At 49.6% G+C, this 17,176-nt stretch overlaps 1 protein-coding gene across 2 annotated transcripts in view; it reads left to right on the plus strand.

Annotated features, from left to right (window-relative positions):
* The window catches only part of APOH (apolipoprotein H), a 323,894-nt gene that overhangs the window by 40,442 nt on the left and 266,276 nt on the right, over window positions 1–17,176 (plus strand). For both annotated transcript variants that reach the window (XM_069655051.1, XM_069655052.1), the window contains exon 4: window positions 1,384–1,560. In XM_069655051.1, coding sequence (XP_069511152.1) covers window positions 1,384–1,560 — 177 coding nt within the window. The remainder of the gene's footprint in view (window positions 1–1,383; window positions 1,561–17,176) is intronic.

The raw sequence follows: 17,176 nt of genomic DNA on the forward strand, positions 1-17,176 counted from the left end.
GGAGGGGCCTAGAGAGGTAGAGGGAGAGGAAGAGCAGAGAGAGGGCAGGATATACTTCACAAAGGAGAGAAGAGTGTGCATGTCTGTGATGCACCCTTCTGCTCAATTACAGAAATTCCTATTATAATGGGGCATTTCTCTGCATAAAATAGCTCCTACTGATGTAGAAATGGGATGGGCTTTTCTGTGCAAGGTAAAGCCACGCACACCCCCCCCCCCTGCGTCTGTTTGGAACACGCCCAGAGAGATGCACAATCCAGAGCTGGGTTTATCTCTGACCCTTCTGTGCATTTTATTAAAGCTGGAATTGCAGCTGTTTGAGTTGCTGCTGACCCCCTTGCATTGCCATATCCATACATGGGGAGATTTGTTTATAATGTTCATTTAGCATTTAACTCTTTCGTTCCCTTCATAGTGAAACGCAATTCCAGCACCCATGCTGGAGCTGGGAGTCCAAGCTGCATTAGTGTCAGGCATGTGTTCCCAATACTTAAGTAGACTGGGCTGGTGAGCAGGTCACTGGCACACAGCCCCCAAGAAATGCAGTTGACCGTTCTGTATAGGGGTTGACCTGCGCATTTCTCTGTCCTCTGAAGAGCACATTCAAGAACCTGTATATCAGCAATACCGTCAATTAGTTTGGACAACCCTAGGGGCGTACAGTTGTTTCATCGAAGTGAATTACTTTGTAATAATTCACTTCTATGCATTTACTTAGTGTGAAAGTAATTTATATGTGTACATTGGTTGGTAAGTGCTGTAAGGGCGGGGGAAAGGTCGAGAGGCGGGTGGTAGGTTAGAAGGGAGCATGGGGGGGCAACCCCCATTATGAAAAAAGACATAAATGCATCCAAGTGAATTACCATGAAGTCATTAACTTTGATGAAAGAATGTAGAACCAGCCATAGGTAACATCAATGTCTAGTTGTTTATCCCCCCCGACCCCCCGCAAGGTTTGTAGATCTTCAGAGCTTTGCTATAGATTGAGTGGGGTAGAAGGTACTCTGCTGAAGGCACCACTCATAGGTTGAGGTTCAGTGTAACCTCATGGCCAGCAGCTCAATTGCTGTTGAGAAGTCAGTATTTAGATTGTCTGCGATTGATCACATGAGAATAATTTTTAAATGGTGTTTGCAAATGTATGTATACAGGTTTTAAAATAAAAACACAATTTTGGCCAAAAAACACACATTGATTTATTTTTAAAATTCTCAGAATCGTCTATAGTCAAAGCGCTCAAAAAATACATTGAGGACAATGCTTAACTTGATCAAGCAGCTGAAGGAACATTGCAACAGGGGGTTGGGGGGAGCACTAGAACCCCACAAAAGGATGCCGATAGTACTGATAGTACTGACCGTGTTGCTGTCCCTTCTCTTTCAGCGTGCCCGCTCCCGCCGCGAGTGGAGTTCGCCACAGCTGAGCCAGAGAAACGGGTCTACGAGCCTGGAGAACATGTGATTTACACATGCAATCCGGGCTACGTTCTACGCAGTGGACAACGCAAGTGGATTTGCCCAATCAGCGGCGTGTGGAACTCGCCGACCATGAAATGCAAACGTAAGGAAATACCTTCGCTGTCTTTCATAGCATGATATCGACCAGGGGTTTTGCAGTGAGGGACTGTGGAATAGCGCTCGTTCTGAAGAGAATTGCTCCTTTCTCTTCAGTGGATCTTTCAAGGAGGTTCCAGTCACTTGGTCATACTGTGGGGGACGTTTCACAGGAGAGAAATGTACATGTTCCTTACTATCTCATCTTGTGTGTCTTGAAGTCTCCAACTAACCAGGTATCTATGCCTGATCACTCCAGCCTCCCCGCTACCGAGCCCATTTCACTAGCCACGCTGCCCATCCTCCACCATGCCACAGACCCATTTCATTAGCCACGCGGCCCACCCTCCACCATGTCACTCAAGCTCCTGACCAACGTTCCTTAGCAGGTCAGATAGCACAGTGAGTGCGCTAAGCGCTTGCCCCTGATATCTGTGGGCAGCCGGCCGTGGCAGGTTCGAATCCCGGCAGCCTTTCATCCCTCCAGGTCCATAATTTGAGTACCACTCTGCAGGATAGCATATCTTCTGTTATTTCAATCGTCTGAGACCTATGAGTGTTTAACCGTATATTAGAAATATATATTATCGCCAGAGCTTCCCCCATGCCCCACTTGCACTCCCCCAGCACTGTGATATAATCAGCACCTCACACCAGAACCCCATTGATACACAACATGCGACACGGTCTCGTAATAGTCCATCACTTTGCCACCAGCACATTGATTTTGTCTTTGGCAACTGGCACCAGCAGGGGGTGAGGGGCTGGGGCTCCATTCTCATACCTCCCACCCATCTCTGCTGGTGCAGGACCACAACTGACGTTCCCTCTTGTCTGACGGTGGACCATTTCCGCTTCCAGAATGTACGTGGGATGGGGTTATGAAAACAGAAGCAAGGCAGATTCTGGAATGTTCCTTTTCATGCGAGACTTCTCTTGAATTGTGTTTCTCCCACAGCATTCTATCAGGAGCTGTACATTAAAATGTTCCTAATCAGTCTGTAGGAGATAAGTTCAATTGGTGACATGACTTAAATCTTCATTTTTTTCTTTTTTCGCGGGTGTATGGTTATTTCATCTTCTCATGTATTTCCCATCCTGCTGTCATAATGTTCCTCATGCAATTTGCAGCAAAAAATTATTTAGGACGCTTTCCTCCAGGTTGGAAGCTTGTGTTTTTATGTAGAACTCTTGGTTTTGCCAGAGTGGAGGCATTGGTTTGACTTTAATGGCACACATTTGATGTAGAAATATTTCTCCAAGTGTTCTGCAATACCTGCCAACAACGACACCTTCAGACGTGTTTTATCAAGGTCCATGTCCAATGAGCAGCATCCGCTGTTGGCTCCACGCCCAAAACATCTACACAGGCAGTTTTGCACCCACACTGCGACCAACATCTAAGCTTTACCCGTCAAGCTGGTTTAAGAAGTGGGTGAGCTGAGGATTACACTGTCTTACCTATCTAATATTTGGAATAGTCTGGGTGTTGCAGAGACTAATGATGGAAATGCCACCCTGACTAGAGAAGAACCTGGATGAGTCCTTGAATTCTGGCATTGTTCGTATTATGTATGTTGGCTGTGCTAAAAGGGGTTGGACTCTCTGACAAAAACAAGGCATGATATTGTGATTTTAAGTATGCAATCCATTGAAGAGGAAATATCAAAGGATGCCAGGGAGAAAGGTGAGATCCCTTGGGGTGAATCACCAGATCCTTCCATAAGGCGGATATCAAGAAATGGAAATTATTTGGAGAGGCTCGGGCAATTCCAAGGAAGACAGTGCCTGGACTATTTTCTCCAAAGTTGCACATGTAAATCTATGGGCCTCACTACGAGTTTGCTGGTAACTCGCCGATAGTGCCGGCGGGGTACCGGCATACTCAGCATACCATTACCAGCGCGTGATACCCCAGTGTTACCAGGATTTTTTACGGGTGCCGGCAACAGCAGTTAGTCCCCATTCCAATGAGATTGCCCCAATCACTGGCACTGGTAGTACTGGTGCCAGTGATTGGGGCAATTCTTTGCCGGTAGGGGCCTGAACTCCCAGCAGGTCTGGCCTGCTGGGAGTTCACTGCCCTTACAGGCAAACTCGGAGTGTGCCGGTCCGGTAAAAATGCTGGATCCGGTATTACTGGCTGCTTTAGCAGCATTTTTACCAGACTTGCACACTCATAATGAGGCCCTATGACTTCCCGGATTGGCTCAGTGCACAGCTGAATCCAAAGAGGCTGTAGTTGGGTTAAAGAACAGGGCTGGGAACCATGCTGTGCCCAAATTGGTTGTACCTGAGTTTTTCTGCAGTAACTGCTGGGCTGCGGCTAATCTTATTTTCTCTCATCTTTATTTGATTTGTGTTGTTGGGGTACTAATTCGATTTTTCAGAAGTTTTAATCTTAATTTTAAACTAGGGCTATATTGCCTGTAATTAATCAAGATGGCGCTGGTGGCCTTTTCAAGTTAAATGGCCATGGTGCGGGACATAGTTGTGCAGATGATTCTACTGGGGTGAATGTACGTGGGTGGTATATGTACCCACCCGCACCAATATACTAACACGGTGGAGTACCTGCTGTGACCGCATATACCATAGTTTAGAAAACCAACTCTTGGCGCTGGAGGCTGACATCACAGTGTGAAGGGAGTTGTTTTGGGTTCCTCATCCAAACCACCACATCGGTTGCTGTAGGGTACCCTGCAGGAGTAATGGTTATAAAATTCGCCAGGATTTGTGTTGAATTCTTTTATAGCCTCGAATAGCTTCTTTGAGAAAAGCTGAATCTAGAAGTGTACCCAATTACATTTAGAAGTTGTGCCCAATAGCCTCTCTGAGAAAGTTGCATTTAGAAGTTATGACCAATAACCTCTTTTGAGAAAGTTGAATTTAGAAGTGTTCCCAATTGCATTTAGAAGTTGCGCCGAATTGCATTTAAAACTGTACCCAATTGCATTTAGAAGTTACACCCAATTGCCTTTGAGAAAGCTGAATTTAGAAGTGTACCCAATTGCATTTAGAAGTGTACCCAATTGCATTCAGAAGTTGCGCCCAATCGCCTCTTTGAGAAAAGTTGAATTTTGGAAGTGTACCCAATTGCATTTAGAAGTTGTGGCCAATAGCCTCTCTGAGAAAAGCTGAATTTAGAAGTGTACCCGATTGCATTTAGAAGTTGTGACCAATAGCCTCTCTGAGAAAAGTTGAATTTAGAAGTTCATCCAATTGCATTGCGTGACGTACATAATATGCTTCGGAATGCAGGGAATACATCATACCACACCCCACGCTTACTCTCTCCCTTACACCAGCACTCAACTAGAACACAGAGATACTATGACACCATTCGGTATAACTGTTCTCATATCAACATCTCCCGCTCACTCCCCATCACTCTAAGTAAACATTGCTGGTTTCGCACCCCCCAGCCAGGCGTTCTCCTCAGGCCTAACGCAGCCACACTCGATCTGGATAAAGCCGGCCAGAGCGAACACATACTCCTGATCTCTCAACCACCACACCTACCGCTAAGAAGCAGCTACCACTTAAATTCCGCACCAGCTGCACACATACCTGGTGCGCACATGCACTTTTTGGACTCTCTCTACTCTCTCTACTTACCCGAACTTCGGTTCCCAAGGGCGTTCAACATACCAGCGCCTTCAGACCATACCAATGGTATATAAGGCGCTATATAAATGCAAAATAACATAACATAATATAACAAAACTAGGCCTCCTACAGCAGATGTTGAATTAATTTCAAGGAAAAAATACTAATGGGATCTATTTAAGTATACGTTTGTCTATTTGAATATTACTTGGTGTGAAAAAAAACACAATCTTGTCAAGAATAAATAATGCATATGGAACAATAACATTGTTGCAATTAATATGGTTATGATTTATTATTGTGCATTACTTGTTTCAAGTGTATTGTCTGCCCACTGTGACAGTGTCAGGGTGTTGACCCCGACAGGGGGTTAAAGGCCCCTCCCAACCTGGTGTAGGAAGCATACCGGGGAAATGTCAGAGTCTGTCCTACCTCAGAGTTGGAGTGAGGAAGTTGTGGGGGCCCAAGTCCCTAAGCCCCCCTCCACCCTCTGAATGGGCCTTGAATGTACTAACGGTACCCCTTTTAATAACACATGTCATGCACACTCCATTCTGGCCAGAGTTCTCTATATTTAATTGGAAAAACTACCAGGACTAGAGTGCACTGTCAAGCTGAATAAGATGAGTGGGCTGTTAAGTAGGTAAGTAGGACAGTACATGAAGACATCCACCAGCCTCCACTCTCACAGGCGGCTTCACTCCAAATGACAATCATGGAACTTACAGGGGCACTCGCACCACAACATTCCACAGGCATTCATTCCACCAGGCACTCCATCAAGCAATCATTCATGCTGGGCCAAGGCAAGGGAAGCATAAGGTATAACATATCTCCCTCCTCAACAAAACCAAGGTACAGAGAACAGAAATAAGCACAAAGGAAAACCACATGGTAATGAGATCAAAACATAATGTAAGCAACACACTGTCCACAACCAAACTCCAAACTCCAAATCCAAAATCCACTCACTCACTCCCGAAGAATAAAGTACCATGATCCCACCTACCTCGTCCCCTCAACGGCTTACAGTGAAGCCAAGAAACCATACATGAACACTCCAAATCTGTTGCGGGCCCACACCAAAACACTCCAACAAAGGAACCAGCCCTAACACAACCACACCCCACAATGCCAAACAGATTCAGATTCAAACCAATACCCCCAGTGCAGTAGCAGGTGGAGAGGACTACCCCCAAAGGGTACTGATGTCCAACTCCCCAGAAGCATGGCAAGGAACCCCTCCAAGTGCGGGTGTCCAACACTCCAAGAAAATGGCATGGGTCAGTGACCACCCAAGTGCAGGGTTTCCAACACCCTGAGTGGCACGTGGCCAGGCCGGGCTCATACAGCGGACAATGCACCACACTAACGCACAGACAGGTCAAGCCCCATAAGCGGACACTGTACTTCAGAACACATAAAAACAGGGGTTGGGCCGCTGCAAACCCAGGCCAGTGGTTTGCTATGCCAGCAGGTCGGGTTTACTACAAAAGACATACAACATTCAGGCCTCACCCCACACACAAGTATAGGCAAAATGAGAATTAGAGGCATGGCAAACGAGCAGAATTTTACTTTGATGGAGTCCAATGTCCTAAAGTTACAAAGTCCTTTAAAATTGTTGGTACTGTGGAGGCAAAGTTTCTGTTAAAAAATATAAGCATACATCACACAAGTTTTCTGAGATCACAGCTAATGTCTGTTGCCGGACACCAAAGGGTTAACTATGGGCAGCCCCCACCGTTGGGGAGGTGGAGCGTGTGAGGTCGAGTTGGGGGAACAGGGGGAATCATGGGTAAGGCGCGAAAGCGCCAGTTCTCTATGTTACGAGTTGAATAAAGGTTGTGCCTTGCATTCCCTCCGTGTGCGCGTCCTCCTTCTCGGCCCGATACAAGGGTAACACTGGCGACGAGGCTGTCCGTGCGCGCAACCGAGTCCTCCTCCTTTGGCATTCCGCCATTTTCCATGCTCGGAGTGCATCCGAGTCTCCTCCTTTGGCAATCCGCCATCTACGCGCTGGGAGCGCTTCTGAGTCTCCTCCGTTGGCAATCCGCCACTTCCGCGCTCAGTGCGCATTTGAGCCTCCTCCTGCCCCTCCTCCTCCAATCTGGGCAGCGGCTGCACGCCGCATACGGGTGCATTTCCTGAACATGTGCCGAACTTCTTTCCTCCCTCACTTCGCAGGGTAGTGTGATTCTGGGTCCTGCCAGCCCGCAGGCCCCCAGTCGACGGCGAAAGCAGTGGGAAGTGCACATTCGGGCCCTGGCAGTCCGCCAGGCCCTCTCCTATATCGCGTGCCGGTGATCCCACCCACGCCCTCCAGCAGCATTATCCAGACGTCGGTTCGCCCTCCTGCTGTCAGCGCTCGCCACGAAGGCCCAACAGAGCTGGGTGACGCCTTCCTCCTCACAGCACCAGGGGCGCCGCCTGCCCACTACTGGAACCGAACTCTCAGGTGGGTGCAAGCACACGCTCACCCAACCAGTAGATACACAGGATGAGCACACACCCACCAACTCCTACCACCAGGCAGCATGAGCAACCAGGGGTCCAATCCTGGGTCACCCCAACCGGCCCGCGCACCACAGCCAACGCAACCGATACAGCTGCGCTTACCCCCACCATTTACCATGAATCCACAGGCCACCAGGGGGCCGCGATGGACTGACTGGATGGAGGACTTTCAGCACTATGTGAGGTGGTCTGGTGATGGTGACTCTCCCAACATCAGGGACATCTTCCTCAATCTGGAGGGGGGGGAGATAAAGACCGTGGTGAAGACGATACCCGCAGCTGAACAGAACAAGTTCAAAAACCTGATTAAGGCCCTCATTGAAGTCAACCATGATTATGAGCGTTATCTCTTCAACAAATGCACCCAATTGCCACAAGAGACAGTTGACGAATTCATAACCCGCTTACAAGTGAAGGGCGCAAACTGCCAATTCGATGCGTTCTCTCTAGAAGAAGCAATAAGGCTGAGGGTCATTGAAGGGTGTCTGTCCCCTGCTCTCAAGAAACAGCTGCTAAAAAAAACCCTCACCATCCAAGAAGTTAGCAAGCTTGCTCGCATACATGAAAGGGTTGATGCCCAAGCCTCTTCCATGGGCAACGCAGGCAACCCCAAACAAGACACTGCTGAACTTGTTGCAGCCATACAGCCATCTCGTCCAGGCGACAGAGGGCCGCAACCATACAGAGCCCAATCTATGCAAGTCCCACGCCAACAAGACAATGCTATCGCTGTGGGATGTCTTTTCCACATGCTGGGTCATGCCCAGCTCTATCCCAACGGTGCACAAACTGTGAAAGAGAGGGACACTTTCACTCTGTGTGCCGAGAAGGCATACCATTTCCTCCAACGAGCCCCAAGCGCCTGTTAGGACGCCTTTCTGCCCGCCGCCCCCGCAATACAATCAACCCAGATACTACCAACAAGGGCAAGGACAGAGGTGATACGTCAGAGCCATCGATGAGTACCAAGCACAGGGGTACCCACTGCAGCCAGACCAGGTGGATCAAACCAGATACTTCACGGACGAATATGACAATCCACCGATAGAATATAGGCCTGAAACGTTCTACCATGACGAACAGGAAGCTGCATACAACATGCCCTATGACCCATACGACCAAGACGAGTTCGTCAATCTCATACTTGACACTGACGAGGCCAGCGAGGCCCCCAAAATCCCCATCAAAATTGGGAATTGCCAATTCCAATTCATGATCGACTCAGGTGCCACGGTCAACATTATGGGTGAGCAGGACTACGCCAGGATACTGGACCCGCCGGCGCTCAAACCATCTCACTCAAGAATATTCCAATGGGGAGCTACCACCCCCCTGCAGACAGTGGGGTGGTTCACACAACGTTTCCTCCTGAATGGCCGGCAAGTAGACACAACAATACACATCATCCGGTCGCTTACCAGAAGCAGGTGCCTACTTAGCTACCACACGGCATCCCGCCTAGGGCTAATTGAGATACACGTGAAGGCGGGAGACATCATCACTGAAACTTCAAATCGGATGAATCGGAAGGACTTTGTCAACACCATAGCATGCCACCAATCCCAAAACCTCATCATACAAGCCGACATCACAAGGGAATTCCCCAACCTATGTACAGGGCTAGGAAGACTCAAGGCTCCTCCCATCCGACTCCACATTGATCCTTCGGTGAGGCCAGTGCCACAACATCCCCGGAGGGTGGGTTTCCACCTGCAAGCGGCAGTGTCAGAAGCGCTACAACAACTACTGTCCGATGGCATCATCGAACCAGCGACGGGGCCGACGCCATGGGTATCCCCCCTTGTAGTCATGCCCAAGGAAGGAGGCAAAATCAGGCTGTGTGTGGACATGAGGGTGGCAAACACCGCCATTCAGCGCGAGAGGCATCCGGGACCGTGCATTGAGGACATGATCGTGCAATTAAACAACGCGCAGATGTTCTCTAAGCTCGACCTCATCCAAGGCTACCATCAGCTGGAGCTACATCCAGAGTCCAGGCCTATCACAACGTTTGCGACGCATGACGGACTCTTTAGGTACCGAAGACTGAACTTTGGTATTTCGTCCACCGCAGAGATCTTCCAGGAGGCTATCCGCCAAGTAATCAGACCCATCAAGGGCACGTTGAACTACAGTGATGACATCCTCGTCTTTGGTTCATCAAAAGAATCCCATGACAAGGCATTACGTGCCACGTGTGCTGCACTTCAGGAAGCGGGCCTCACTCTCAACATCACCAAGTGCCGATTCAGCAAGACAAAATTAAAGTTCTTCGGACACATCTTCTCTAGTGAAGGGATGCTGCCAGATCCTGACAAGTTCGACACGATCACCAACCTCAGTGAACCACAGCAGGTTGCAGACGTCCGTTCTTTCCTCGGCATGGCGGGATACTGCGCGAGGTACATACCTCACTATGCGTCCCTTACTGACCCGCTAAGGAAACTACTACAAAAAGAGTCCGTTTTTGAGTGGACCCCTGCGTGCCGCCAGGCATTTTTTTCCGACATCAAAAGAGCCCTCACAGAAGCCCATCGCCTTGCATATTTCAACCCCTCCTGGCACACCGAAATTGTGGTGGATGCCAGTCCGGTTGGCCTTGGCGCCATCTTAGCCCAAACCAGCAGCGTGGATGTCCACCCCAGACACGTGGTCGCCTATGTAAGCAGGGCGCTGTCAACCCCGGAGCTGGCCTATTCCCAAGCAGAAAAGGAGAGTTTGGCCACGGTCTGGGCTTGTGAGCATTTCCACAACTTCATCATCGGGAAAAGGTTCACCTTGATCACGGACCACCAGGTGCTGTTGTCGTTTTTTGGGAGTCCGCACACCAAGATGCCCCCCAGATTTGAACGGTGGGGCATCCGTCTACAAGAATACAACTATGACATTATACATCGTCCCGGGGGTGACCTCAACCCCGCTGACTATCTGTCGCAGCATCCAGTTGGGGCCCCAGTGACCCGGAAAGGAGACGTTGCCTATGTGCAATACATAGCATCCAACTCACTACCACCGGCTTTATCCCTCGAGAGAGTTGCCGCTGCGTCAGCTGCTGACCCTACCACAGCCCTCGCCATCAGCCTCACGCTGGCCAATAAGTGGAAGGACCATCACAGAGCAATGTTGGCACACCCAGGGGTGTGCAGACAGGAGATCGAGAGGTTGGCCAGGGTGCACAAGGAACTGGCTGTCAAGGACCACAATATCCTTCTCAGAGGGTGCAGGATTGTCATCCCTGCCACGCTAAGGAACGAGGTTGTCCGAACGGCCCACGAGGGGCACAGAGGAGCTGAAAATACGAAAAAACAGCTGAGGTGCCATGTCTGGTTCCCATTCCTAGATGCAGCGGTAGAAGAATGGGTGAAGAACTGTCATGCCTGCCAGTGCACGGCCCCGGCTGAACATCCACCCCCGCTACAGCATACACAGATACCCGAGCGCCCGTGGGAGCGGGTAGCCATGGACTTCTATGGGCCCACGGAAATGGGTGACTACCTCCTGCTTAAAATAGATGAACACTCAAGATTCCCGATTGTCAAAGTAGTCACCACCACAGCGTTTCCCCAAGTAGCAGCGGCCCTGAAGGAAGTATTCAGCGAGTGGGGAATCCCCAACATAGTCAAATCTGACAATGGACCACCGTTCTGTGGACACGAGTTCGGGGCACTGGCGAAGCATCTGGGCTTCAAGCACATGAAGATAACCCCTCGTCACCCGCAAGCAAACGGAATGGCAGAACGCTTCATGGCTTCGATTAACAAGACGAGACAGAGAGCCAGAGTGGAAGCAGTTGATCCGCACCAGGCACTGTGCCGACTCTTACGAGATTACACTAACACACACCACGAAGCCACAAACAAGACACCAGCTGAGCTAATGCTCCGATACGAAGTGCGAACCCGCATACCACGCAACCCGTCAAGTGATGAGCCGCCTGACATGGACATACTCCAAATGGATGCAGAAGCCAAAGACAGAGCAAGACGAGACACTGACTCCCGCCGCCAAGCAGTGATAAAAGATTTCCACGTAGGAGACGAAGTGCTTGTCCAACAACCAACGCCCAGGAAGACAGATTTGCGGTTTTCCCCAAGCCCCATGAGGGTAACCGCAGTGAAAGGCACGATGGTGACAGCTGAGGACCAAAACAAAGCAGTCACCAGGAACTCTCAACAATTTAGACACTATATCAGGCGAGAGGGAATGGAATCGCCTCAGCGATCGTTTTCCCCAGAACCGCGAGAAGCGCAAGATGACCTGTGGACCCCTCCGGGAGGAGACCCTGGAGGGACAAGCCAGGAAGCAGGAACGCAGGAATTGTTAGGGCCAGTTGCCCAAGACGAGAGACCACGGAGAGCTATCAAGAAACCCATGAGACTTGTTGAAGAGTGTTGAGTTGACGTTTAGACATATTGTTCGGGGGTGGTGTTGCCGGACGCTAAAGGGTTAACTGTGGGCAGCCCCCACCGTTGGGGAGGCGGAGCGTGTGATGTCGAGTTGTGGGAACAGCCAGTTCTCTATGTTACGAGTTGAATAAAGGTTGTGCCTTGCATTCCCTCCGTGTGCGCGTCCTCCTTCTTGGCCCGATACAAGGGTAACAATGTCCACGTCAGATATACTCCAAACTCACATTCCAGGATCAGCTGACATCATATCCAAGCTAAACACAATCACATACACTTTAAACTATAACATGCCATAAGTAATAGCAAATAAGAGGCCCCACATGACAACTATGTTTAAGATTACAAAAATGTGAAGTGTCATATTTAAAACGCTCCCAAGAGCACTTGAGAGAACATTGCATCCATGAATAAATGACTTGAGGCTTGCTCTGCAATATGTTACATGCATATATGCCACTTAATGAGGCAATAAAAACACACACCATCCTCCATCTGCTGTGCAACCCGCCAACACATCAGCAACAATTGTCAGATGATACCAAAACGAAAAATATGCGTCGGAAACCTTCTCCAGCCGCAGACCAAAAATGAAACCACTGTCACAGTACCTTTTAGTTTCCAAAACAGCAACGCTGGATAAAGTGCACTCTGTTTCCTTTACCATTGTGTGATAAGATGTTACCCTCGAATAGTTGGTTTGCTGTCCTTGCAGTGCTAACGCTCCGCAGACAACAAAGCCACAGCATCTCCTCTCCTGAAAACAGCCTTCCCAAAAAGTAAACCACAAATGTTATCTCTGTGCACAGGCTGCCGAAAGAAAACAACTAGTGCTGCAAACTCCATTCATTGACTCGCAGCAATTTCCACGTAACATGGTCACCACACAGAAGAACGTTGTAAGGTTCCTTACTCGGAACTCTCTGACAGAGTTGTAGGATGCTGTCTTTGCCAACTCCCCACGGACCCCAGACAACGTCATTATTTGACAGGAATGCTCCAAGAAGCAAAGGGCTCCTGGTCTGCCAACTACCTCTGTTGTCGCGTGCCACTGTTCACAGTCTGGGACACATGAGCTCATGAACTGTTCCTCCCCGCAATGTTGCACTGCCGTACATGAGGTGAGGGCTCTATACTCCAGGGAATTTCATCTGCAACTTTCCTCCTATTATCTGTAGTGTGACAGGCAGGCTCCTCACTCATGACATGTAGGCTTGTTACTCCTGGAGCGTACATTCAAAGATGCTTGTCCCCCACTTTTTCCCCTTTTTTAAAAACATATTTCGTTATCTTAGTTTCCTCTGTCAGGCTCCCTTAGCTGCCTCCCCGAAACTCTCCAGACTGCTCCTGGAGTCCTGGCTTTGCAGGACGTCCCCAATGTTGGTGGGACCCCCTGACTGCACCTTGCACCCTCACTGGTTGTTCTGCCTCTGCAGGACAGTCCTATTTCATCTCAGGACCCTCTGGCTCCTTGCTAATCACTGGTGTCCTGTTACTGCAGGAGGTCCCCACTGTTGGTGGGGTCTTCTGACTGCTTCTTGCAGCCCCACACCCGCCCCAGCCACCCCTGCCTGCTTTGGACTTGCTACTTAGCACTGCACAGGGATCAGTTCACCTTTGGGAGCTGGGGGTGGGGGGGCGTTGGATATCTCCTCCTCTAGTTGCTCACTCTTCCTTCCTTGCCTCCCTCCTTCCAGGTGCTGCTTCATCTGGACAGTTGTCGGTTCTTGGCCATTCCCTCAAAGCCAGCTCCTCGTTGCATTGTTAAGTTGTGCTCTAAGATGACACAATAGGTAAATACAAAGGTAGGTAAGTAGGAAGGTACAGGAAGGCATCCACCGGCCTCCCCTCCCACAGTCTGCTTCACTCCAACTGACAATCATGGAACTTACAGGGGCACTCACACCACAACATTCCACAGGCATTCATTCCACCAGGCACTCCATTAAGCGATCATTCATGAAGGGCCAACTAGCAAGGGAAGTACAAGACATAACATGGGCCTCATACGAAAACGGATAATTTACAGGCAAACTCTAACAACCAGGCATCTCTAAAGGACGTGAAGAAACAGTACTCACTGCAGCCTGAAACCCGCGGGGGGGGGGTTTGTACCTTTGGAATGCAGGGACACAACCCAGAGGGTAGAGGTGGACAGCCATAGATTGTGCCCCAGAGTCAGGTGAAATGCATAATCAATGGGGGGATGAGGGACGGAAGACACAGGTTTAAAGGACCTGTGAGAGCTACAGAGTGTGTGGGGTGTTTGGGTGAGGTCCGCAGGTTTGGAGGTGGCCCAAGAGACCAGAAGGAGGACAGAAGGTAGACCGCAGCGTTGTACAGTCTACAGAGAAGTTGGATAGGAGTGTGTCATAATGCATTCTGGAATGCCGACTCACATTGCTGCGTAGTCGGGGGTCTGTTCCAGCAGAAATAAAGACTTACCCCTTTTACTCACCGCCTCTGTGATCACTTCACTGACGACGAGGAAGAGCATCAGCGTGGGACAGACCCTGTATAACTCACGGGTGCAGGACTCGGCACACCGGCAAATCAGGCGGCCACGGCCCGATCCGGATGCATCCCTCACTGTGGGGAGACGGCTGCAGCCGAGGTAGTGGGCAAAGGCAGCCTGCAGGGTGCGTCCAAGCACGGGGGAAGGATTTGGGCCACACTGAAAGAGCCCTAGTTGTAGGAGATAAACGCTGATGCGTCAACACTAGAGGAAAGGGCAACGCTTTGTTTGGTTGCAACGGCAGCTGCATTGAAGGAGCAAGAGGAGGCAGATTGAGCCCAGGAAGCAGCCAAATGTGGACATTTTGTCACATCCAGAGGCAAATACAGGTACTGTACAGGAAGCTCCATCAATGAGGCATAACTGTACAATGAGCTAGCACAGGCTGACTGGTGAAGCGTTGCCTGTATGACCATTGTGGTTGCTTCAGGGGTACGGGAACACTTGCAGGCATGTTCATAGTCAAGGGAAAGGGCTGTGGCAGCGAAAACACACCCTGTATGTCATTTAAGTTGTGCACAAGTGGCAGTGAGTGGCAGAGACATTTGCAGGTGTGCAGTGGCAGTAAAAACACACCTCATGATTTTTAAGCTGTGCTGTCAGCAGCAGTGAGTGGCATATAGTGCACCTGTGAGTGGATTGCTGATGAACAAGACTGGTGGAGCCCGCGGTCAGCATGCAACACAGCAACGCTAGATCTCCACTAGCATTTCTGATGTCCACAGGTGAACCACCAGTTCCGTAGGATTTGGGGGTGGACGCATTCAGAGTATACGTGAGAGCAGATGGAGGGATGAAGTACAATGACGATGTAAAAGGAGGCAGCGCTGTTAAATTGTATTGAGACCGAAGGACTCTGAATTTTCAGACATCTTCCGGGCAAGGAGGTGTATGTACCAGGTGGCGGAGAAGGGGAGAGAGTACTGAGTACATACGAAACAGCTCTCAAGAAGTTGGAGGGGCGGTTTGGGAAGAGACCCAATGTGGTACTTGAGCTGTATCATTTCTTCTCCAGGGCCTGGGAAGGCATTGACGCATATGTCACAGCACTGTGGCGCTAATGGCTACATGCAAATTCACTGGTGTGCAGGAGGAGTACATCAGGGACCAAATCATGATGAAAACCAGCAAATCCAAGGTCAGGGAAAGACTATGGATAGAAAGAGATCCACCACTGGACAAAGTGATAGAGATTGCGAGGGCCATAGAGGAATCACGTGCCAGCGTTCAAGTTGTCAATGAAAAAACTGACAGGCATGGCCAAGAGGCGTCCGTCCAAGCAATATTGCCACTGTTCAAGAAAGGGACCGGTGAGGGCAAGAAGAAGTTGAAGAAGCATGAAGGGCAGTCATACAAACTGGGTAGAGTGAACAATGGTGGTGGGATGAGGGAGGCATCCAGAAAGTGTGGTTGGTCAAGTCACCCCACTGGAGCTGAGGAGTGTCCTGAGTGGGCAGTAGAGTGCAGGTGGTGTAAGACAAAAGGACATTACACCAGGATGTGTAGAATTAATGTGGAGGAGGGCAATGTACAAGGAAGACAGAATGTCAGGATGGCAGAACTTGACGGTGTTCCGGGGTGCGCTGGAACTTTTGACGGCAGTGTGATGAGACAAGGGGTGATATTGCATGTCGGAGGGGAGGCCAAAAAGGGACCATGGGACATATTGACGATGAATGGTGTATGTTTGGAAATGTTAGTAGACTCTGGTTCCCCGTACACGATGATCTCGCCAGAAGTGTACAGGAAGAATTTTGAGAAGGAGGTGTCTGTCCTCAAACCTCCAGACATTAATCCCAGCGCATATGGTTAGGCGCCCATAAAGGTTTTGGGGTATGAATGGGTGCAAATAGAATTTAAGGGGTGCAGCATGGAAGGTAAATTGTATGTGGCACATAAAGGTGCAAGCGTTTTGGGGTGGGATGGGCAGGCGGCCCTTGATATTGAGATACGGCCTGGAAAGAGTGTGCTTGGGCTGAGTGTCGAGGAGGTGTCGGATGAGGTAATGTCGGCGTAATATTTGCGCAACAAGTATCTCACAGTATTTGTGAAGAGAAAGGTGGAGTTACGTTGATTTCCACCCCAAATTTTGGGAAATTGGGGGCGGTGCCAAAGGTACACAAGGTCAGAGGTGTTCCCGTTTGGGCAGGGGAAAGTTTGAAATCAGAATTGGAAAAGTTGAAGTTGGCGGGGATCATAGAGGAGATTGAGAGTTCTGAGTGGTTATCTCCCGTGGTGTTGGCATGGAAATAGGATGGTGGTTTGAGGATGCGTGCAGACCTTAGGGAGCTGAATTCCAGTATTTGGGTTGCTCGCCATCCGCTTTCCAACATCAATGAATTCATTTTGACAATGGGACACGCAGTGTGGTTCTCCACTTTTCAGTCATCGTCGGCTTATCACCAAATTGATTTGCATGTGGAATCGCGACCATTGATTTCATTTGTGACACCGTTTGGGGCATACAGGTTTCGGCGTATGCCATTTGGTTTGGCATCGTCGTTGGCTGTTTTTCAGCATTTGATGTTGTTTGGGTGTGTGCCGGGAGTGAGTTACTTCCAAGATGACATTTTGGTGTG

This window comes from Ambystoma mexicanum, chromosome 3q, assembly GCF_040938575.1.
Source record: "Ambystoma mexicanum isolate Mex_15411 chromosome 3q, UKY_AmexF1_1, whole genome shotgun sequence".
Classification (NCBI taxonomy): domain Eukaryota; kingdom Metazoa; phylum Chordata; class Amphibia; order Caudata; family Ambystomatidae; genus Ambystoma; species Ambystoma mexicanum.